Source organism: Gracilinanus agilis, chromosome 5 (genome assembly GCF_016433145.1).
Source record: "Gracilinanus agilis isolate LMUSP501 chromosome 5, AgileGrace, whole genome shotgun sequence".
In the NCBI taxonomy this organism is placed as follows: domain Eukaryota; kingdom Metazoa; phylum Chordata; class Mammalia; order Didelphimorphia; family Didelphidae; genus Gracilinanus; species Gracilinanus agilis.
The window spans coordinates 115,551,926-115,575,359 of NC_058134.1; the positions used below are offsets into that span (position 1 = coordinate 115,551,926).

Sequence of the window (23,434 nt, forward strand, 5' to 3'; positions counted from 1 at the left end):
ATCAATATTGACTAATGACAAAATTCCCTAGTTCCCATCCATCACATCCCTCTCCCTGTCTCTGTAACCTTTTGTATTTATTTGCATTTCAGCTAAGCTCTTCCCTTCAGCTCATCGGTCAAAGAGATCGTCTTCAGGCCCAGTAAATCCAGTGCTTCAGAACTCTCTAGAGGAGGTAGAACTGCTCTATGAGGTAAGCTCTGGACCCAGTCCATCAGAGGGCACTGCCCACTTTCAAGAAGAGGGGTTTGGGAGGCAACAACAATGATCTGAGCCCTGAAAACTCTCCTTCATGCATAAAATGAAAGAGAAGCAGGAGATGAATTTAAACAATGACCACAAAAATGTAAAGGAAAAACAATATTAAAACATATTAAGGGGGCAGCTGGGTAGCTCAGTGGATTGAGAGCCAGACCTAGAGACGGGAGGTCCTAGGTTCAAATCTGGCCTCAGATACTTCCCAGCTGTGTGACCCTGGGCAAGTCACTTGACCCCCATTGCCCATTCTTACCACTCTTCTGCCTTGGAGCCAATACACAGTATTGACTCCAAGACGGAAGGTAAGGGTTTTAAAAAAAAAAACATATTAAAATTCAGATGGATGAAATGATCAGTCTTAATGCTCAAAGAAGAGACAAACAAGTCTTCCTCTCAGAAGAATAGCGAGACTTCCTCTCAGTTAACTGGTACATGAGGTAGACACTGTCAAACATAGACAATGTGTATTTTTATTTTAACTGTATTTCTTTGTCATAAGGGAAAGTCCTTTATCAGGAAGAACACTTATTGGGAAATGATACTTTTTAAAAAGATAAGAAAGGGGCAGCTAGGTAGCTTAGTGTATAGGGGGCCAAACATGGAAACTGGAGGTTCTGGGTTCAAATATGACCTCAGACACTTCTTCATTATATGACCCTGGTCAAGTCACTTAACCCCAGTCGCCTAGCCCTTACCACTTTCCTGCCTTGAAAGTAATACTTAGTTTTGACTCTGAGATGGAAGGTAAGGGTTAAAAAGAAATAATGCATTAACATTTCCTAGCTGTGTGACCTTGGGCAAGTCACTTAACTCCCATTGCCCAGCCCTTGCTATTCTTATGCCTTGGAACCAATATTTAGTATTGATTCTAAGATGGAAGGTAAGGGTTTTTTTAAAAAGGTAAGGAAAAGCCTCAACAAAACTCTATTAATAAAGAAATTCTACCCTTGGCTATTCATTGAATTTAGAACCAGAAAACAAGGGTTCTCATCCTGACTTTCAGTTGTAAGTGACCTGGGACAAGTCACTTCCTATCTCCAAAATTTCTATCAGAACTGAAAAGCACCAGGAAAACTATAGCAAATGTGTGAAGAAAATAAGTTTTCAGGGTAACCTTTCCCCCTCCTCCCCAGAGCCTGGCATGGAGCTCTGCAGTAGGTGCTCAGTAGATGTTTGCTTATTAATCAGCTAAGGCTGTCAGTGATTTGTTTATAGAACCAAATGAGATAATGTAATGTATGTAAAGAATTTTGCAAACCTTAAGGTACTATTAATATATAAATGCCAGCTACTACTACTGTTCAACAGTTATTAGGTAGGGGTTCTGTATACCCATCAGCAATAGAGCAAAGAACCCTGAAACGGGAGCCAATCATTTCCCATCATTCTGCCCCCAGATTCCTCATCTATAAAATACTGGGATTGGATTAGAGTCCAAAGTCCCCTTTTCCAGCTCAAAAAATTGAATTTTATAAAAAAAGAGAAAGAGAAGCATGGTGATAAGAAAAATGAACTCTGAAGAATGAGTTCAAATATATTTTTATTAATAGCAAACTAAGACAATTTCCCGTATTTTTTTGTTTCTCGTACCAGTTTCTTCTAGCTGAACTTGAGATCAACCAAGACTTAAGGATCTCCATCAAAGACGAAGAACTCTCCTCTTTGCGCAAGGCCTCTGACTTCAACACCATCTGCAACGAAGTCATCCCCAAGAGCATCACGGACATCCGTCGGCTGAGTGCCCATCTCTCTGAGCGGGTCGGTGTCCTCAAGAGAGAAGACTTTGAACGGACAGCACTGACCCTGGCCTATACCGCTTATCGAACAGCCTTGGCCCAAGGGTTCCAGAAAGATGTATGGGCCCAGTCTCTCCTTAGCCTCTTCCAAGCTCTGAGACATGACTTGATGAGGTCCTCCAGACCCAGGCATTCCCAATGAGAGATACCAAGAACACGGAGAAGGGGGGAAATCAGCAACCCAGGGCTTTTCCTAGTTTGTCACACTATAACCCAAAAGGTCTTTATTCTCTTATCCTTTAACTTCCTTGTGGAAACAGGCAATTGAAGCACATTCTACTTGGAAAGAGAGGTAGCAATCAGAGGGGGAAAAAAACCCCACAAAACTCTGTCTTCCTTTACTCCCAGACTATTTCCAACAAACACTGGCTTCAAGTCAAGATTTTCGGAGCCAGTGTTTTTAAGATACCTCCACAGATAAAATGGTTCACACCAGTGGCATTTGGAAGACACAGGCAAGTGTCCTAACCAAGAAATCAGCCTAGAGCTGGAGGAGGAGACTCAACAAGTGTTGGGAAGAAGGATCTGTCCCTCTTGTTTGGTGCTAAATAACTGAGAAACAAGATTTAAAAGATCTCTTTTTCCAAATTTGCATTGGGAGGAAACATACGCTGGAACTATAAACAACATTTTATGAACACATTGATGTGTTTCTCACTTTCTTCTGAAAAAGCCACCAAATGTACACCAGATCAAATGCCACAAATTCTGAGATCTGAGCCTATTTGAGTGTGAACTAGAGCAAAATACAGTAATGCCCTCATTTCTAGCATTGGAAAGGAGGGAACTAGATACGGGTGAATTTTCCAGATAACTAAAAGATCCCCCTTCACATGTCAAGTCTTTTATATTTAGCCCTTTTATGCAGAAATTTTTCTAAAATCTATTAAATATTTACCTGTCTTCTTAAACAGAGTATATTGAAAATAACTTAATTTTTTTTCTCTATGGTTCATGATAGCTCATTATGATTATCAATTATCGTACTGTATTCTATAATGTGATAATCCCTTCTGGGGCTATGAGGAGTGCAGGGATATTTGCCCCTACACTAAGTGTTCCCAAGTTGCTATGCTTTGCTAATTTTGTGTCTGGCTTTTAAATTGTCTTCTCTTCCCTCACTGGCAGGCTCTCAGTTTTCACTTTTTTCCTATTATATCCTACCCTCCCTAACTGTTATTTCTCACTTACTACAGGCTAGAAAATCATAAAAATCAGCCAGAATTGTGTGCTGAATAAGTCAGTCAATTTTCTGAGTAAGGATCTCCTTCACAAGCCTCTGCAAATAGCTGTTTCAGCAGCAAAGAGATCCTTTTGGCTGACCTCCAAGTTCATTGCTTTGTTCTAGAGGGATGAAGTTCCATCAAGGCTGACCTCAAGATAAGCAGGACTTGGAGGCCTTGAATTTGGTTATCTCAAGGGCAACTTTAAGGACCATGATTTGATCATGATAAAGTCTGATCTGGATTTCTATAAATCTCAGGATAAATGAAGCTTTATATACCGAACCCAAATAGCTTTTTCAGAGAAATAATAGTAGGCTGGCAGGAAAAATATGTTCACCATCGAAAAATGTTATTTATCTTCCTCCAACCTCCACAGCTCTATTTTGTTCTGGTTCAAAAAACCAGTGCCACTACCTTTCTGTCTGTCTATCTCTCTCTGTCCCTCATCATGTGTTATGGTTCTTTCTGTTTCTTCCTAGAGAAAATGGAACATCTCAGAAGCTGACATGTGTTCTTCCAGTTTTTTTTTTCCCTCAATCTTTTTCCTTTTTATTTTTTATTTTTTGGTGGGAAGAGGGAGATGTTTGTGTTCATACCTTTCTATCTCTATGCCTGGCTCTGTTTATCTCTTAGTTCTGTTTATCTATCTTTGTCTCCCTGGGCCTATTCTCTGAATCTCTTTCCTAATTAATATGATACTCTTCTTTCAGTGAGTTCTTGGGGGAATGGGGAGAGTTAATTGCGTCAGAATACCAAGATGCTCATGTTTCTTTTGCTTTGGACTCCCCGGGCAAATAATTGGGTATCTGCCCCATAACCTGCAATGTCTGCTCCCTTCCTAAGCAGAAGTGGCCTGAATCCTGAAGAGCTCTAATGCAAAGAATGACCAGATATCTGCTCTCTAGGATATCCTTCTCTGGGACTGCATTTGCCCACAAATTAGCAGAATATTTCCAAGATCTATTCTGACTATAACTCATGGTCAAACCAACCCATAGTAGAGGTAGATATAGCAATTCCATTCCATCCTATTCAAAAAGCACTTATTAATCACCAAAGTGCCAGACACAGTGCATGCTAGATTCTGAGGACAAAGATTTCTAAATAGCTATAGAATGAGACACTATATAAAGGAATCTGATTGATTATTTTGGACCCCAGAATACTGGCACAATCTATTCACCAACAGAAAATGACAGACACTCTTAATTCTATGTCAGTCAATGATTGAAGAAATATAAAGGAAAAGGGGGAAAGGGAGCTCTCCTTGAAAACAAATAAATTTTAGGTAATCAATCTTTAAACATTATTTGCTTGGATATGTCAAGCCTTCTTTTTTTAACTTAGAAAAATTCTGAATACCTTCCTTTCTTCTACATACAAAAACAATTCAGACACTTTTCCCATACTAAAAACCAGAATCTAATGAATATAGCAAAGCTAGATAGTCCAGATAGCCTTAATTAAAATAAGATAGCCTTAATCTTATTAGGTCCTTGTTCTGAACAATTACATTAACTAGCCATAACCTAAAAGGTTGGCTTCAAGTAAGACTGCCTTATGGTCACAATGAAATGGTTGTTGGTTTGTGAAATTTGTAAATGAATTCTATAGCAATATTTTTGCCACACTTCTACAAAGTTCTTCTAGATAACTTCTACTAGGAAATTCTGAGAGCTAAGATATTCTAGAAATCATCCTTATCCCATTCTCTAGAGACTCCAAAACATTTGGTCAATATATTGGTTTTGAAAAACCTATGTGGACAGAATGAGTCCTGAGGAACCACATAATATGTTCATTAACTTTCACTGCCATGTGCTTGTACCCTGGATAGAGGGAAAGAGAATGCGAAATTGGGGGTTCACTGTTGGGATTGATCTCCATGAATGAGCTAGCCTAAGCTTAGCTTCCTTTTAAAAAACAAAGATTACAGAACTCTGAAAGAATCTCTAACTTCCCCATCTATTTGGATTTTCTATATGTCATAAAATCATACTCTGGAAATGACTTGCTTCTTCAGAAAGTAGATAAAGCCCCAAAAGGGAACTTTCTGTGTCACTCACCTCCCCATTTTTATTTAACAGATTATCATATCTGATGTAATAAAGATGCTGTTCCATGTACTCCAGATTGCCTCATCTCTGTGCTGTCTTTATTTTATCATTATATTACTAAGGAATTTAGAGTGCTTCAGAAGCTAAATAACACATGCTGACTCCAGCAGCTGCTTTGGGATCTTGACATATGGCAACTATATCCCCAGATATGTCATTACCCATTCTTCTCAATATTTACAACCAAAATATGTCACATAATTCATGGCCCAAGTTGAGTTTTTAAAGCCAGCATAGAAGTGAGGCCAACATATTAGTCAGCCAATCAATAAACATTTATTAAATGTCTAGTAGGTACCAGGCACTGTGCTTAGCTCTGGGGGTTCAAAATGAGGTAACAGAGAGACCCTATTCTTAAGAAGCTCGTCGTCATATAGAAAATATAATATGTAGTTACGAGAGAATAAGCTATATTCAGGATGAACTGGAAATGGTCAACAGAGAAGGCACAAGAATTGAGGAGGATCAGAAAAGCCTCCTGTAGAAGGCAGCATTTTAGCTGGAATTTGAAGGAGATCAGGAGGTAGAGACAAAGAGGGAGAAAATTGTAGGCATGGAGGACAGCCAGTGAAAATTCCTTGAGTGTTGGGATGGAATGTTTTGTTTAAGGAACAGTAAGACCAATATCACTGGATCATAGAGTACAAATCATGGAGCAGAAAAATCTCTAAGAAAGTCAGAAAGGTAGAAAATGACCAGGTTATAAATGAATCTAAAAATCCAAACAGAGGACTTTCTATTTGCTCCTTATAAGGAGCCACTAGAATCTATTGAGCAGGGGACTGACCTAGTTAGAGCGGTGCTTTAGGAAGATCAAGTTGACAGCTGGGTAAAAGATGGACTGGACTGGGGAGAGATTTGAAGCAGGAAGATCAACTAGGGAGCTATTGCAACAGTCCAGGCTTGAGGTGATAAAGATCTGTATCAGGGTGATGTCAGTGACAGAGCAGAGAAAGGGGTATGTGCTAGAGATGTAATGAAGATAGAATCAACAGGTCTTGGCAACAGATTGGATATGGAGGTTGAAAGGGAATAAGGAATCAAGGATAAAACCAAAGTAGCAAGCAAGTTAAAATGGAAGATGGTGGTGCCCTTAACAGTAATTTAAAAAAATTATAAAAAGAGGAGGACTGGGGAGAAATCTAATGAGTTCAATTTGGGGCATGCTAAGTTTAAGATGTCTCTGAGACATCCAGTTTGAGATGAAGAGATGATAAAGCTGGATAAATAGATTCAAGAATCATCGACATAAGGGATGATAATTGAATTCAGGGGATCTGATGAGATCACCAAATTAAATAATAGAGAAAAGAATAAGGCAGAGGACCCAAGACCACTCTGTGGAATATCTATGGTTAGCTGGCATGGCTTGAAAAGATAGAAGGAAAACTAGGAGAGAGTGGTGTCCCAAAAACCTAGAAAGAAGAGATTGTCCATAAGAGAGTCATTGACAAAGTTAAAGATTTCAGAGAGGTCAAGAAAGATGATTGAGAAAAGACTATTAGATCATTAGTAACTTTAGATAGAGTATTTCTGGTTAAACAACGAGTTCAAAAATCAGACTATGGAGTGAAGAAGAGTCTGAGAAGAAAGGAAGTGGAAGCACCTATTGTAGACAGCCTTCTCAAGGAGTTTAGCTACAAAAGGGAAGGGAGATAAGGGATGATAACTGATGGGAATGAATGGATCAAGTTAAAGCTATTTGAGAATGGTAAAGACATAGGTATGCTTGTAGGCAGAAGGGAAAAAGCCAAAAGAAAGGGAGGCACTGAAGATAAATAACAGAATGAGGATAATAGAGGTAATGATCTGCTGTAGAAGACATCGTGGAATGGAATCACCAAAGAGTTTGCCTTGGCAAAAAGGGTAATTGCATTTTGTAAATAGAGGTAAAGGAAGCATAAGAAGGGGAGCAGGCATTCCTGGCAAATGACATCAATTTTTTCAGTAAAATAAGAGGTAAGTTTCTTAGCTGAAAGGGGGGAAGTTAGGGAGAACCATAAAAGGTTTGAGGAGGGATGAAAAAAGTTGGAAGAACCATTGTGTTGAGTGGAATAGTAAGTTAATTAAAGAGATATAAAAGGCTTGCATTGCTACCCAGAGAGTCCAGTTGAGATTATATAACAAAATAGTAGATTCAGTCAGGAAAGTCTCGTGATTTTTTCCAGCTTTGTTCAGTGAACATAAATGCATTATTCAGTCCTTAAATATACACTTTTTCAGTACATTTTTAAAAAGTGCTGCCAGGTCCCTGTCATGTAGACTGGGCTAGTTTTCCTGAAGCCCTATTCCATGCAGATTTAGCTAGTTCTTTTCACTAAAAGATCTTAAAATTCTCCTTAAGAGTCAAAACTCTCCTTGATTGACTACAGGGATTATCTCAGGTTGATAACAAGAGTTCCTGGTCACCTGAGTAGAGAAGGCCACAAGGAGCTCCAGCCTCCTTCCTGAGGCTTTTGGTCTCAAATGAAGAATATGTCCTACCCCAAGAAGCTGAATCACCATGGAATTCTCAATACAACAAACAATCTATTTGTGCTCTCATGGGCCCTTCTTCCCCTCCAATGAGACTCTAAAGGAAGAGGGTAAGGAGTACAAGGAGCAGATCAGTGCATGGCAGGTATGTAGGCCATTAGTCACACTTGCTTTCAGGGGATTACCTTGGATTTCAGGAGGCTGAGACAGAGGACCAATTAACACTAAATGAGATTGTCACTTCAGGATTAGTGAGAACAGACTGTGGGACTGCTGATTTTCCTCTGATCCTTTGTATCCTCCCTCAATACCTCTCTTAAATCTCCCTTAAAATATGACAGAAAAGGAAAATGATAAATGTTGAAGGGGACGCAGGAAAATTGGGACACTAATACACTGTTGGTGGAGTTGCAATCAGATCCAACTATTCTGGAGAACAATTTGGAACTATGTTCAAAGGAATCTAAAAAGTGTGCATATCCTTTGATCCATCAATACCATTAATAGGTCTGTATCCCAAAAAAAGATTTTAAAAAAAGGAAAAAGGACATATTTGTATAAAAATATTTATTGCAATTTTTTGTGGTAGCAAAGAATTGGAAATTATGGGGCTTTCCATCAATTGGGGAATAGCTGAACAAATTGTGGTATATAATAGTTATGGAATACTACTGTGCTGACAAGAAATGACAAAGAAGATGATTTCATAAAAATCTGTAAAGGACTTACATGAACTGATACAAAGTGAAGTAAGCAGAACCAGAAGAACATTGTACACGACAGCAATATTTGTTGATGAATAACTGTGAAGGACATGGTTATTTCCAGCAATACAGTGATCCAAGACAATCCTAGAGACACACGATGAAAAATGCTATAAATTCTATATAAATTCTATATAAATTCTATATAAATTCTATAAATATAAATTCTCTGATAAAGAACTGGAGTCTGAATGCAGACTGAAACATACTATATTTCATTTTCTTTATTCTTTTTTTCCATTTAAGAATTCTTCCATAAAATGACTAATATGGAAAAATGTCTTACATGATTAAACATGTAGAAGCTATATTACATTGCTTCCCATCCCAGGGCAGGAGTGAAGAAGAGAAGAACAGAAAGAATTTGGAGTTTAAAACTTTAAAAAATATGAATATTTTTAAAAATTTTTTTCACATGCAACAGGGAAAACAAAAATATTTTAAGTCTCCCTTAAACCAACAAATTTTGCTATTCTTACAAACAATATGGAAACTCTAAATAAGAGAAGTAATTTATATCATACCATTCATCATCTCAAAAAAAGTTTTTACTAACCACTTCATGGTCAGGCATAGGTGGCAATCAATCTGACCTCAATTTAACTGCACAGTTATTCCTTATTCCTCCTTAAATGGCCTTAAAGGATTTCTTTAATGGTAACCAACAGGACAAGATATGTAGTTGGGTCTGCCTTTTCCCCAAAGGGTTTAGAAATAGAACCCAAGGGAGACTAGTTCCTAGGAAATACAAATGTAAATAGAAAAGAAAACTGAATTCAATGTTATTATTTTTTAATGTTAAGTGCCTACTATGTTCTAGGCACTATGGAGGGTTTTTTAATACTAAGAAAAAAAAATTATAATCCCTGGCTCCAAGAAGTTTATGTTCTACTGAGAAGGGAGGGGAGGAGAAAGCCAGATACAATATGTTATAGTTAAGTAAATACAAAATGGACACAAAGTCAGAGAGAAAATCAACCCTGAATAATAATTACAATAATAACAATAACAATAGCATTTCTATAACACTTGAAGGTTTTCAAAGTCCCTTACAAATGTTATCTCTTTTATTCTCCCAATAACCTGGGAGATAGATTCTATCATTAACCCAAATTTGACAAAGGAGAAAACTAAATCAAACAACAGGTAAGTAACTTGCCTAGGATCACACAGCTAGAAAATATTTATTTGAGATTGGCTTGAGCTGAGCCTTGGAGGGAAACAGAGATTCCAAGAAGCAAAGAGAAGGGAAAGCATTCAAAGCAGAGAGTCAGGAAATGCAATGTCACATAAGGGAAAAGCTTGACTAAAATACAGTTTGGGGAAGGAAGATAAGTTAATGAAAAGTAAGATATATTTTCTTTCCCATACAAGTTCAAGAACCTCCTGAAATCTATCCATGATCCCAGATCTGCTAGTCTTTGTAATGAATGGAGTAATGAATGAGTCCCATCTCAAAGCTCTTCAAATAATTCTTTTTTCTTCCTCTTCAACCAATTTAGACTACCCTCCACCCCATTCTTTTCCCTTTTTTGGCAGCTTCCTCCTTTGGATTCCTCTGGCTTCAAGATTAGGTAAGAGATAGCAGGAATATTCTGGCTCCCAACATATGGCCCCCTCAAGAGCTTACCACCCTCACTAGCCAATGAGCCGTAAAATGAAAGAAGACATTTATTTATTAAGTGCCCCCTCGGTACCAAGCACCATGCTAATGTCTGGGATATAAATACAAACATGCAAGCCCATCCTTGACAGTAAGGAGCTTTCATTCTAAAGTGAGAGATAAGACCTCATGGCAAGCTAGAAAGTAGGAGGGGAGCACATGTAGGGCAGGCAGCACATCATATAAAAATGATGAGGAATGTTTATTGGCAAGATCAGGCACCTCTCGAAGCCTGTTCTCCTAGGGGGAGAGTCCAGAATTAGGTGGGAACAAGATGAAGATGATAGATAGGGCTGTCAGCATGGTATAGAAATGTCTAGAAAATGATCATAGAATTTAGAATTGGAAAGAACTTTATTTAGTCCAACTCACTCATTTTACAAATAAGAAAACTGAGTCCCAAAGGGTAAAGTAATTTACCCGACCATACAAGTAGTAAGTAGTAGAGTCAATCTCCTGACATGTCAGGAATCTAAGGCCAGATTTTAACCCAGGACCTCCCATCTACAGGCCTGGCTCTCTATCCACTGAACCACCTAGCTGCCCCTCGGATATTGTATTTCTTACAAACTGAAGGTTTGTGGCAATCCTGCATCAAGCAAGTCTATCTGTGCCATTTTTCCAATAATGTGTTCACATCATGTCTCTGTGTCACATTTTGAAAATTCTCAAAATATTTCAATTTTTTTCATTATTACTTTATCTGTTATGGTGATCTGTTATCAGTGATTTTTTTATGTTATCATTGTACTTATTTTGGGACTCCACAAACCATGCCCATAAAAGATGACAAACTTAATCAATAAGTGTTGTATGAGGAGCAGTTGGGTGGATCAGTGGATAGAAAGTCAGGCCTTGAGATGGGAGGTCCTGGGTTCAAATCTGGTCTCAGACACTTTCTAGCTGTGTGACCCTGGGCAAGTCACTTAACCCCCATTGCCTAGCTCTTACCACTCTTCTGCCTTATAACTAATACACGATATTGATTCTAAGACAGAAGGTAAGGGTTTTAAATAAATGAATAAATAAATAAACAAATGAATGAATGAATGAACGAACGAACAAACAAATAAATAAATGAGTGTATGTATGTTGCATGTATTCTGACTGCTCCATCCACTCAGCTATTCTAGTCTCTCTCCCTCTCTTCAGGATTCTCTATTCCTTGAGACACAACAGTATTGAAATTAGACCAGTTAATAACCCTACAATGGCCTCTAGGTGTTCAAGTGTGAAGGAAGAGTCAATTGATGAGACAAATTCCATTGTTGTCTTATTTTAGGAAATTACCACAATCACCCCAACTTTCAGCAACCACCACCCTGAACAATCAGCAGCCACCAACACTGGGGCAAGACTCTCCAGCAGCAAAAAGAGTATGATTCATTGAAGGCTCAAATGATGGTTAGCATTTTTTAGCAAAAAAGTATTTTTAATTAAGATATGTACATTATTTTTTTTACATAATACTATCATATGCTCAATAGGCCATAGTATAGTGTAACTATATAGTTATTTATATGCACTATAGCATAACTACAGTAGAATATGATTTTTACATGCACTGGGAACCAAAGAATTCATGACTTTATTTCCATTTTCACTTTATTGAGGTAATCTGGAAATGAACCTGCATTAATTTCCAAGGTATGCTTGGGTTAGAAGAGATCTCCAAAGGTTAACCAGCTAAGACCTAAACAGTCTAACATTATTCACAAGAAGTTTCTGAGAGCCTCACTGAAAGTCTCTTTCTGCCTGATAGAAATTGCTTTTACTGCAAGGGCAGCCCAGTTCCTTTGCTGTGTCCTGGGAAAAGACATAGAGGAGACAACCAACATCATCTACAGAACAACTTCTCATTGACTTGAAGAACACTGGAATTTTCCCAAAATTCCAGAGGAAGACTTTCTGATTTGCAATAGGGCTGCTTCTTAACTCACAAATCTGCACTTCCAAACTCTGGTCTAGGTCACTAGTTTTTCCCCAGGTGCCAAATAACACAGGTGCTTCACTGTGCCAGACCCCAGGCTCTGAACACCTTTTGAAGAACTCGGTTGCCTATATTTGGGCTGAGGGGCATAGGATGCCTCCTAAGGAAAGTTCTCAGCCCACTTTTCAAACCATAAAACAGAGTTCTCTTGGGGAAGGGGAGTTATGTCCAGGAGGAGGTCAATTGTTATTTCTACCCTTGGAATGTTACAGAAAGGTATTAAAAATAAGCTTTGCCAGTTGCTGCTATTTTCCAAAGTCAGCAGACACAGGGTCCTGCTGTGACCAATCAAGGGAAGTCTTGGGGGTGGGGGAAAGTTGGGTCATTCTTTGAAACATCCTAATTGGCTTGAGGAGTTGGGGCAGAGCTACTATCCTATTCCAGGCTTTCCATAGGTGGATTGGAGGGAAAGGAGCGTCCCCAACATCTTTTTATCTTGAGCCAGAAAGGAATGTCTTCAGGGATTTCTCTTGCTCTAGGAGGACTTGGCTCAGGAAGTGGAGAAAAAGTAAATCAAAAGTGAGAAACCAATTTGAAGGAGAAGAATTTGGACCCAGCATTGTGGCAAGCCTAAGAAGAAAGAAAATCAGCCTTATCTGAAGTCATCATCTTACTCCATCCAGATCTGGTCTTTCTATTTTGTTTGGTTGCTTAAAGTAAAGAAGATAGATAGATTTCATAGTGTTAGAGAAAACAGAGGTAGCCAAGGGAGATTGCATGTACTCTCAGGAATTAGCCATTAAAGGAAGTAACCAAAAGAAATCACAGTACGTGTAGGTTTTCTTTAATAATAATAATAAACTCTCCTGTGATTTTCCTAGAGTCAGTCTTAGAATCAGCAAACCCCCCCCCCAAAAAAAAGAAAAAAAAAAGATGGAAGAAGAGAACTGTTAAAACCCAGGGACCAAATTATAGGATTGCCCATTCTAATTTACCCAAGCCAAAACAAAGACGGAAATCACTATGCCCCAGTTTGTAATCCTTGGCCAATTCCCTTTTCCTGCTCAGAAAACTCTGCTTATCAATCCCACCTAAAGCATTCAAGGGCATAGAGGCCTTGGTGCCATTTCTTGGTCTGTTTTTTAAATCCCAGTCAAGGCAGCGTCACCTCTAAATTCTGCTGCCTCAAAGGGAGTGATACCTAGACAAGACACAAGAAATATTAAAGGCTTGTTGATGGTGCGATTGCTGTTTGTTTGGAGTTTTTTAACTGGGAAGGAAGGAGAAAGTCAGAGTTCTTGTTAAAGGCCAAGTAAAGCTCAACCAAAAGAGGGAAACAAGCAGGGCAACAATTAGGCAGGGAAGAAGAGTGGAAAATGGCTTTTCTGAAGGAATTGCTTAAAGCAAGGAATCTGCTGCTGGTCATCTTTATCCCACTTCTACTGCTGCCTCTACCGATTTTGTACCCCAATAGTGTAAGTATCTCATTTGTTTCCTCCTTCTGATGTATAAATGAGATAACAACTGCATGGCAACTGGGAGAAGGGTGCGCCATATACCAGAAAAAGGAAGGGGGGAGTCCTTTGGATGCTTATGTAGCAAGTAAATAAAATCCAGAACTTTCTTGGACTCTTGACCATTCCTTTTAAGAAATGACTGATTTGCATTTAGGGGAGAATGTTAAAGAATTCCCCAATTTGAAGGGACCATTCTCACCACCATAGCCTTCCTGGTCCATCTCTGCTATCAGCAGTCAGGTCATGTATTCCAAGAAAAAAGAGGGTCCAAGATGAAGACACAGAAAAAGCCACTCACTTCTGTGAGACAGCATCTTTAGGGACGGGAACCCTTTCTGAGTTGTGGAAATGATTAAGAATATTCGTCTGTAAAATGAGGGAGTAGAGCTAAGATGAACCTTGAGTACACTTTGAAGGCCAAACGGCACAATCCTGTAACTAATGATGAACTTGTATTTGTTGGGAATTACCATGTGGCTACCATGTGGTATAGAAGAATGAGTAGAGTCTCTGAAGTCAGAGAACCTGGGTTCAAATCCTCTGAAGCTTGACTACTTGTGTGGCCTTGGACAAATCATTTGCCCACTCCTGGAACTCAGTTATCTCATCTGTAAAATGAAGGGGTTGGACTAGATTTCTTCCGAGGTGCCTTCCAGCTCTATGATCTAAGAAGTGCTAGAAATTTGGACTAGATTAGGAGTTTATAACCTTTTCTATGTCATGGAACTCCTTTGGCAGCCTGTTGGTCCTTTCTCAAAATAAGTAGAATTGTTAAAATTCATAATTAAAGGAAATATTAATTTAAGTCAGAGGTTAGAGAAAATAAAGATGTGTTTTTTTTCCCATCCAAGTTTAAGAACTCCCTGAAATGTCTCCTTGGACCCCAGGTCTAGGTCTTGTAGTAAATGGTGTTCTAGGTCTAGGTCTTGCAGTAAATGGTGTTCAATCTAGTGAAATGCTGTGGAATAGTCAGCTTGGTATCCAGGAAAGCCTACTAGATTTGAAGCCAGAGGCCCTGGTTTCAAATCCACATCAGCTACTTATTACTCAGACAACCTTCAACAAGACCTTTCATCTCTCTATTTATCAGGTTCCTGATTATAAAATAACTTGAAGATCCCTTCCAGCTCTAACGTTTACAATGCACTGTATCTTGCTATGACAGTAAATTTCAAGGTCTAACTTTATGGGATCAAATGGGATCAAATGGAGTGAAATTTCTTGGACATCCCCCAGAGTTTAGGGGCCCACTTCTTCTTTTTTTAAAACCGTTACCTTCCATCTTGGAGTCAATACTGTGTATTGGTTCCAAGGCAGAAGAGTGGTAAGGGTAGGCAATGGGGGTCAAGTGACTTGCCCAGGGTCACGCAGCTGGGAAGTGTCTGAGGTCAGATTTGAACCGAGGACCTCCAGTCTCTAGGCCTGGCTCTCAATCCACTGAACTACCCGGCTGCCCCCTGGGGGTCCACTTCTAATGGCACTCCAGTTCTAGTGGACCCCCAAAAGCCAAAACTTCATCGGAATTCTTGCTCCCAAGGACTCTACAAGGCAAAAAGTGAGCGTGGCTTTTTGCCCTGATCTTGGGCACATGATTCATCTGCTTATTTTTGTTCTGTGTGGATTTTCCCTTCTGTGCTCTTAGAAGAAAAGAAACAAAATACGTTGCCTAACTAATGACACATTCAAAAACAAAGATCTCTAAGTCCCCAGAGCATGACCTTGACTTTCAGCAGGGTTCATGGAAACAGATCAGTCGGAGTCCTCTGAGCAGACTGTTTTGGCTCCCCACATTGAATTCTTCTCAGAATTACTTCTTGCCTCTCCTCCTCCCTTTTCTCTTTCCCTGTTCAAACACAGTCTTTAGTTCTCTAGTTTTCTATAAAATGGGACTCGATAAATTTCCATCAAACTGGGTCTAGTCATTTGAGATATTGGATAAGAAAGCAGAGTGGGGAAAAAAACCCAAAGGAAAAAAAAATCACCTTCCCCTTAGCTATAATAACTTGGTCACCAAGATTAAGTGCAGAAAAAAAAAATTTAATACAGGAGATTAGGATGGTTCCTCTTGGAAACAAGCTGGCTTAAATCTTTCAATGAATACCCCTGGAGAGGCAGAGAGAAGCTGATTAAGGTTTGGCTGCTCGAACTTTTTATACCTCTGCCCTATCCATGTCCCCTTGCTGCCACCTGGTTTTCTATTTTGAGAATAATTCCTAATTATATATAATATATTTAATAAAAACTCCCATTTACAGAGGACAGCTAAGTGTGGGCTTGGAATCAGGAAGACTCATCTTCATGAGTTCAAATCTAGCCTCAAACACTTATTAGCTATGTGATCCTGGGCAAGTCACTTCATCCTATTTGCCTCAGTTTCCTCAACTGTAAAATAAGCTGGAGAAGGAAATGGCAAACCACTCCAGTATCTTTGCCAAGAAAGTCCCAAATAAGGTCATAGTCAGGCAAAAACTGAAAAACAACTGAACAACAACCTTCTTATCTAGCTCTTCAAGGTTTTAAAAAAATACTTGCTCCACCATACCCTGTGAAGTAGATTATGCAAATATTATTAACCATATTTTTGCCAATAAGGACTTTAAAATTGTGAGATTAGATGACTTTGCACAAATACCTGCACACCTAGTATCTGGGGCAAGACTTGAACTCAAGGGCTTCTGACTCCCAATCCAGGGTTCTGTCCCCAGATGTCCCTCATTAATCCAAAAGCATTTGAATAAAAGAAAAAAGTGAGGAGAGGAAGGTAATGGTACAGGAATCTGTCAAGATGAAATTAAATGAGGGTTATTAAGAGTCTCCCCAGTTCTTCCCTTTTGTGTATAGGAGGACACTAGAAACTTCTCTCCAAAAGAAAATCCTCTTCTTCTTCCAATACAACCTTATAGTTTCTTAAATTTCTGTTCAAGGGAGCAGCCATCATGGTAGATGGTGTGGTAGAACTGAAAGAGCACTGGACATTGGTCTGGGGGCGTGAGATCTCAAACAACTGACTTAATTCCTCTAAATTTCAATTTCCTCATCTGTAAAACTGTAATGAGCTCAACAAATGTCAAATAGTAATACTATTAGTCAAGAGTGCTCTGGGGCTATGTTAGCTGGCCCTCTTCATTGTTTAGCCTCAACTTGGGATGTCTAATTTTTCTGTGACCTCTAGTGAGCAGAAAGAAGCAAAATGTGAGATGTGATAGAAGGGGTAGGAGTAAGCAGAGCTTTAACTCATCATTTTGGTTACCCAAAACATGCTGCCAAAAAACCACACTCAGATTTACTCTGTAATTTATGATTTGAAAATAATAGAGGTAATTCCACCAAATAGGAGTGGAAGTCAGTTACCATAGTGGCTCATGGATGGGTGTTAACGATGCTCGAGGTCTGGTCATTAGTATTTCAATTCATTATTCTGGAAAGTGGGGAGGGAGGGAGGGAGAGAAAGAGACAGAGTGATAGAGACAGAGACAGAGAGAATAGTAATATCCTCTAAATTTCACTTCCCTGAGGTAAGACATCAGCAGTTACTCAGCCCTTATTGTGACTCTAAAAGTGGAAGATCATAAACCCCCTAAAAGAAAGAAAGCAGAAAGGTTTTGTCATTGGACATTTATGTTTGCTATGACAATCAAACATGAAGAGTAAAGAGATGGGAGAAAAGAGACTTGGGGAAGAGGGAAAACAGAAGAGAAATGAATGAGAACAGGATGATAAAGCAAGGTAAGGAAAAAATTCCCAGGAAACCTCTGTTCTGCTTGGTTTTCAGATTATTTGTGAGTTTAAGTTTTTAGTCCTCTACTTCTCCTCTAGCTTGTCCTCCTTTTTATCTTCTTTGGCTTTTTTTAATGCTCACATTAAATCTGCATTAATTAGTTCTGAGAGATGTTGTTCTGTTAGAGTCTTAATTCTTCCTTCGACCTGAACTGCATCTCAGGTAATTAAAGATAGCATTAGTATTAATGCTTAGTCCTTAAAATCCCCAACTGGATTTGATTGCTTGATCTGCCTAAGTCCTCAGGGCACTGATTCTGCTACTGAGCCCAGTCCCAGTGGTCTTAAGGGTGGTACTTAGGGCTCTTCCCAGAGACCTTCCCTTTATCTCTGACTTACAAGTATTTAAGAACTAGGAACCCAAAGTTAATTTTGTGTGGAAAAAAGGGGAGAGGAAATGGTACAGACTGTGTTCAGCTTAAGTCACTTCCCAAAAATAAATATATTAACCGAGTATTATAAAGCTAAACTATACTTTATGTAAATACAATTTCAGAAAAGCCCCCTTTCTTTTGCCAACAAACTGATCTGTTTTGAAATTGGGTAGTATACTATGTAAAGAAGCTTTTCAGATTATTTGTTAATTTTGCTTTTTAGTTCTCTAAGAATTTCTTTTTTTGTTGTTGTTTAGTCATTTTTCAGTCATGTCCAGCTCTTCATGACCCCATTTTGGGATTTTCTTGGCAAAGATACTAGAATGGTTTGCCATTTCCTTCTCCCTATCACTTTACAGATAAAGGAACTGAGGCAAACAGAGTTAAGTAACTTGCCCAGGGCCAGGTTTGAACTCAGGAAAAAGAGCCTTCCTGATGCCAGGCTCGGCATTCTATCTACTTAACACCTTGCTGCCCCCAAGAACTTCTTCACAATGATGTAATGTAAAGAGTCCTGTTGGAGCCCAAAGATCCAGGATAGAGTCTCATTTCTGCAACTTACTTTCTATGTGACCTTCTCACACTTGTGAATCAATAATTTATTAAATGTCATATACAATAATGACAACAACTTCTTGACTGAGGCTGGCTGCCTATCCACTGTGATACCACCCTGACTCTCCAAAGAACTGTTATGAAGTTCAAATAAAGGAATGGAATGTGAAAGAGTTTTGTAAATTGTAAAATGCTGAACAGATATCGTCTTATTATTATTTCTGTTTGATGCTTATGTACCCTTTTATATATCCAATATACATGTATTAAACTCAGAAGAACATATGAATTCCTTAGAATCTGTTGGAAACTTAACCTTATCTTAAAAGAATTGAGTGGGTAAAAGAATAAATCATAGAAACAACCAATTATTTCATTAAAGAAAATAATAACAAGGAAACAACTTAGCAAAATTTGGAGGATGCAGCCAAAGCAGTACTTAGGGGAGAATTTATATCTCTAAATGCTTACATCAATAAAACAGAGAAAGAGCAGATCAATGAATTGAGTATTGCAATTTTTAAAAATTAGAAAAAGAACAAATTAAAAACCTACAATTAAACACCAAATTATAAATCCTGAAAATCAAAGGAGAGATTAATAAAATTGTAAGTAAAAGAACCATTGAAGTAATAAATAAAACAAGTAATAAATAAAACAATGAGCTGATTTTAGGTGGGGGCAGGGGAAACAGTAAAATAGATAAATGATTGGTTAGCTTGATAAAAAAAAGATAGAAGAAAACCAAATTCCCAATATCAAAAATGAAAAAAGTAAAATTACAGCCAGTGAAGAGGAAATTAAAGCAATTATTAAGAGTTATTTTGCCAATTATATGCCAATAAATCTGATAGTCTAAGCAAAATAGATGATTATTTAAGAAAATATAAATTGTCTAGATTAACAGATGAGGAAATAGACTACTTAGCCCCATCTCAGAAAAAGAAATTGAACAAGCCATTATGAAATTCCCTAAGAAAAAAGCCCCAGAGCCAAATGGATTCACAAGTAAATTCTACCAAACATTTAAAGAACAATTAATCCCAATATTATATAAATTATTTGGAAAAATAGGCAAGGAATGAATCCTACAAAATTCCTTTCATGACACAAATATGGTGGTGAAACCTAATCCAGAAAGAACAAAAAAACAGAGAAAGAAAACTATAGACCAATCTACCTAATGAATATTGATGCAAAATCTTTAAATAAAATACTATCAAGGAGATGATAGCAATATATCACAAAGATCATTCACTATGACCAGGTAGGTTTTATACCAGGATTACAGAGCTTGTTCCATAATGGGAAAACATCAGTATAACTGACCATCTCAATAACAAAACCAACAGCAGTCATATGATTATCTCAATAGATACAGAAAAAAATTTTTTTTGACAAAACACAGCACCCATTCCTATTAAAAAACACTAGAGGAGCAGCTGGGTAGCTCAGTGGAGTGAGAGTCAGGCCTAGAGACAGGAGGTCCTAGGTTCAAAACCCGGCCTCAGCCACTTCCCAGCTGTGTGACCCTGGGCAAGTCACTTGACCCCCATTGCCCACCCTTACCAATCTTCCATCTATAAGACAATACACCGAAGTACAAGGGTTTAAAAAAAAATTTAAAAAAAATACTAGAGATAAAAGAAATAAGTAGAGCTTTCCTGAAAACAATAATAATATCTACCTTAAAAAAAAAATTAGCAAACATTACTTGTAATGAGTTCAAGCTAAAAGCCTTCCCAATAAGAGCTGGAGTGAAGCAAGGACACCCATTATCACCACTATTTTTCAATATTGTACTAGAAATGCTGGCTATACCAATAAGAAAAGAAAAAGAAATTGTGGGAATTAGAATAGACAATAAAGAAACAAAATTATTACTCTCTGCAGATGGCATAACAGCATATTTAGAGAATCCTAAAGAATCAACTAAAAATTGGGTGAAATAATTAATAACTTTAGTAAAATTGCAGGATATAAAATAAACCCACATGAGTCATCAGCATTTCTATACATTACAACAAAGTCCAGCAGCACGACACAGAAAAAGAAATTCCATTTAACTTAACAGTAGATAATATAGAATTCTTGGAGGTCAACCTGCCAAAACAAAACCAAGAACTGTATAAACTTAACTACAAAACACTTTTCACACAAATAAAGTCAGATCTCAACATTTTGGGGAAAAAATTGATGGCTCATTAGTAAACCAAATAAATATAATAAAATGATGGTTTTACCTAAACTAATCTACTTACTCAGTGCCGTATCACCCAAACTGCCCAAAAATTATTGTATAGAGCTAGAAAAAATAACAACAACATTTATCTGGGAGAACAAAAGGTAAAGAATATCAAGGGAATCAAAATGAAAAAAATGTGAAGGAATATGTCCTAGAAATAGCAGATCTCAAACTGCATTACCAAGCAAGAATCATTAAAACAATTTAGTATGTACTAATAAATAGAGTTGTATAATAAATAACCATAGTAATTTAGTGTTTGATAAATCCAAATCGCTATTAATTACAGAAATATAAATTAAAATAGCTCCGAGGTACTATCTCACACCCCCTAGATTGGCTAATATGGCAGAAAAGGAAAACAATAAATGTTGGAGGGGGTGTGGAAAAATTAGGACACTAATACACTATTGGTGAAGCTGTGAACTGATATAACCTTTCTGGAGAGCAATCTGGAACCATGTCCAAGGGGCCATCAAACTATGCATACCCTTTCACCCAGCCATACCACTACTAGGTCTGTATTCCAAAGAGATTAAAGATAGGAGAAAAGAACCTACTTGTACAAAAATATTTATAGAAGCTCTTTTTGTGGTAGCAAAGAACTGGAAACTGAAGGAATGTCAGTCCCTTGGGAAATGGACGAACAAGTTGTGTGCATGGTTGTAAAAGAATATTATTGTATCGTAAGAAATGACAAACAAGATGGTCACAAAAAAATCTGGAAAGACATATGAAGTGACTTAAAGTTAAGTGAGTAGAGCCAGGAGAATGTTGTTTGTGAGATGTAAACTGGATAATTTTTAATATATTAAATTGAAAAGGTTTGTATAAATAAAACTAATGTAGCCAAGATTAGAAAGAAAGGAGTAAGTTAGGGAAAAATTTATCAACAGTTTTTTGGATGGAGATCTCATATCTAAAATATGTAGAGAACTTTGTCAAATATATAAGAATATGAGCCATTCTCCAATTGATAAACGGTCAAAAGATATGAACAGGCAATTTTTGAATGAAGAAATCGAAAGCTAGATACAACAATATGAAAAATGTTCTAAGTCATTATTTATTAGAGAAATGCAAATCAAAACTATTCTGAGGTGTCATCTCTTACCTATCAGATTGGTCAAAGTGATAGAAGAGCAAAATGACAAGTGTCAGGGACACTAATACACTGTTGGTGGAACTGTGAAATAAACCAACCACTTTGGAGAACAATTTAGAATTATGTTCAAAGAGTTATAAAGCTGTGTTTATCTCTTGACCCAGCAATATTACTATTGGATTTATTTTCTAAAGATGAGGGGGAAAGGAAAAGAACTTTTTCTAAGAACTGTTCTAAAATATTAATAGCAGCTCTCTTTATGAGGGCAAAGAACAGAACATTGAAGGGATGCCCAAAAAATGGGGAATGGCTAAACAAGCTATGGCAGATGATTGTGATGAAATAGTATTGCACTGTAGGAATTGACAGATTAATTTTGGAAAAATATAGAAAGACCTACATGAAATTAATAAGAATGAAACAAACAGAACCAAAAGAACATTATATACAACAAATATTGTTTGAAGAATTATTTGTGTATTTATGCCTACAGAGAAATAACTGATAAACAGAAATAAGTAAGACATAGTTTTATATGTACACATATCTTTTTTGGTCAAATGATGCCTTCTCCAATAATGAAAGGGAAAAAGGAGGAAGTTACTAAGACAGAAGGTAAGAGTTTAAAAAAAAATTCAAGCTGTTCAACTCTTGGACTGTGCCCCTTACAAAAAGACCCACTCCATCCACTGCCAGGTCCCAGTCTGTTGCCGACTTCATCTGCCTTTTTGACAACTTTCTATGGAAGATCCCCAAACTAATTTTTAAACCTGGTAAGCCCATGTGCCCACCCACTGCCTCAGCCTGCTCTCTCTGTGGACCTTGGTTCCCAAGGGTGGGATGAGAGGAGAGCAAGCAGCGATGTCTGCCATGACTAATTTCCTCTTTCCTCTCCTGCAGGAGGCTGCATGTGCCTATGTCCTGATCGTTACAGCCATATACTGGGTATCAGAAGCAGTCCCGCTCGGAGCTGCCGCCCTCGTGCCTGCTTTCCTCTATCCTCTCTTCGGAGTGCTCCGATCCAGTGAGGTTAGATCCCAATGTGCCACTGGTCCCATTGTACCCTGCTTAAATATCCCAGATGGAGGAAGAGCTCCAGAATATTTCACAAGTAAAACAAACCCAATTGTCACTTGAATAGGGCTTCTCTTTGTCCTCTGGGGAAAAGAACCCACAGCTTTATTCAAACTTAATAAGTGCAAAGTATAAGTGAATAGAACTGCCTTCATCAACCTTATAATCTAGTAATCTTTTGCACAAGTCATCCTCCTCTTTAATGATCCATAAGTCCCAACATGTTCAAAAGAGCTGCCTTCCCTGAATGACCATATCCAAATCCAGTTACGCTTTATTCTGAATCCCCTCAGCATGAGTATACTCTATTTGTGCTATCTGGTTTTATGCTTAATAATAGGTTGCTAGTGATTTTTAAAAGCCTTTTTTCATGTGTCCTTTCTAATCTCATTATATTGTAACTCTCAAAAATGTCCTCTTTCCTTCGTGTTTTCCTAAAGCACTAAGAACCCGAGAATGGTAAATGTTCATTGAGCTCCTGTCTTAATGAAGTTTCCCAGAATGCTCCCAGTAACCTTGTAAATGGTCCTACTATATATTCCTCCTCCATCTCAGATC

At 37.9% G+C, this 23,434-nt stretch overlaps 2 protein-coding genes across 2 annotated transcripts in view; both read left to right on the forward strand.

Moving 5' to 3' along the window:
• The window catches only part of FAM180A (family with sequence similarity 180 member A), a 30,870-nt gene extending 28,674 nt beyond the window's left edge, over nt 1-2,196 (forward strand). Inside the window, exons 2-3 of the mRNA XM_044678464.1 lie at nt 93-193; nt 1,852-2,196. Coding sequence (XP_044534399.1) covers nt 93-193; nt 1,852-2,196 — 446 coding nt within the window. The remainder of the gene's footprint in view (nt 1-92; nt 194-1,851) is intronic.
• An 11,409-nt stretch (nt 2,197-13,605) lies between these two features.
• Nucleotides 13,606-23,434, forward strand: part of SLC13A4 (solute carrier family 13 member 4) — a 51,637-nt gene continuing 41,808 nt past the window's right edge. The window contains exons 1-2 of the mRNA XM_044678319.1: nt 13,606-13,704; nt 22,703-22,831. Coding sequence (XP_044534254.1) covers nt 13,606-13,704; nt 22,703-22,831 — 228 coding nt within the window. The remainder of the gene's footprint in view (nt 13,705-22,702; nt 22,832-23,434) is intronic.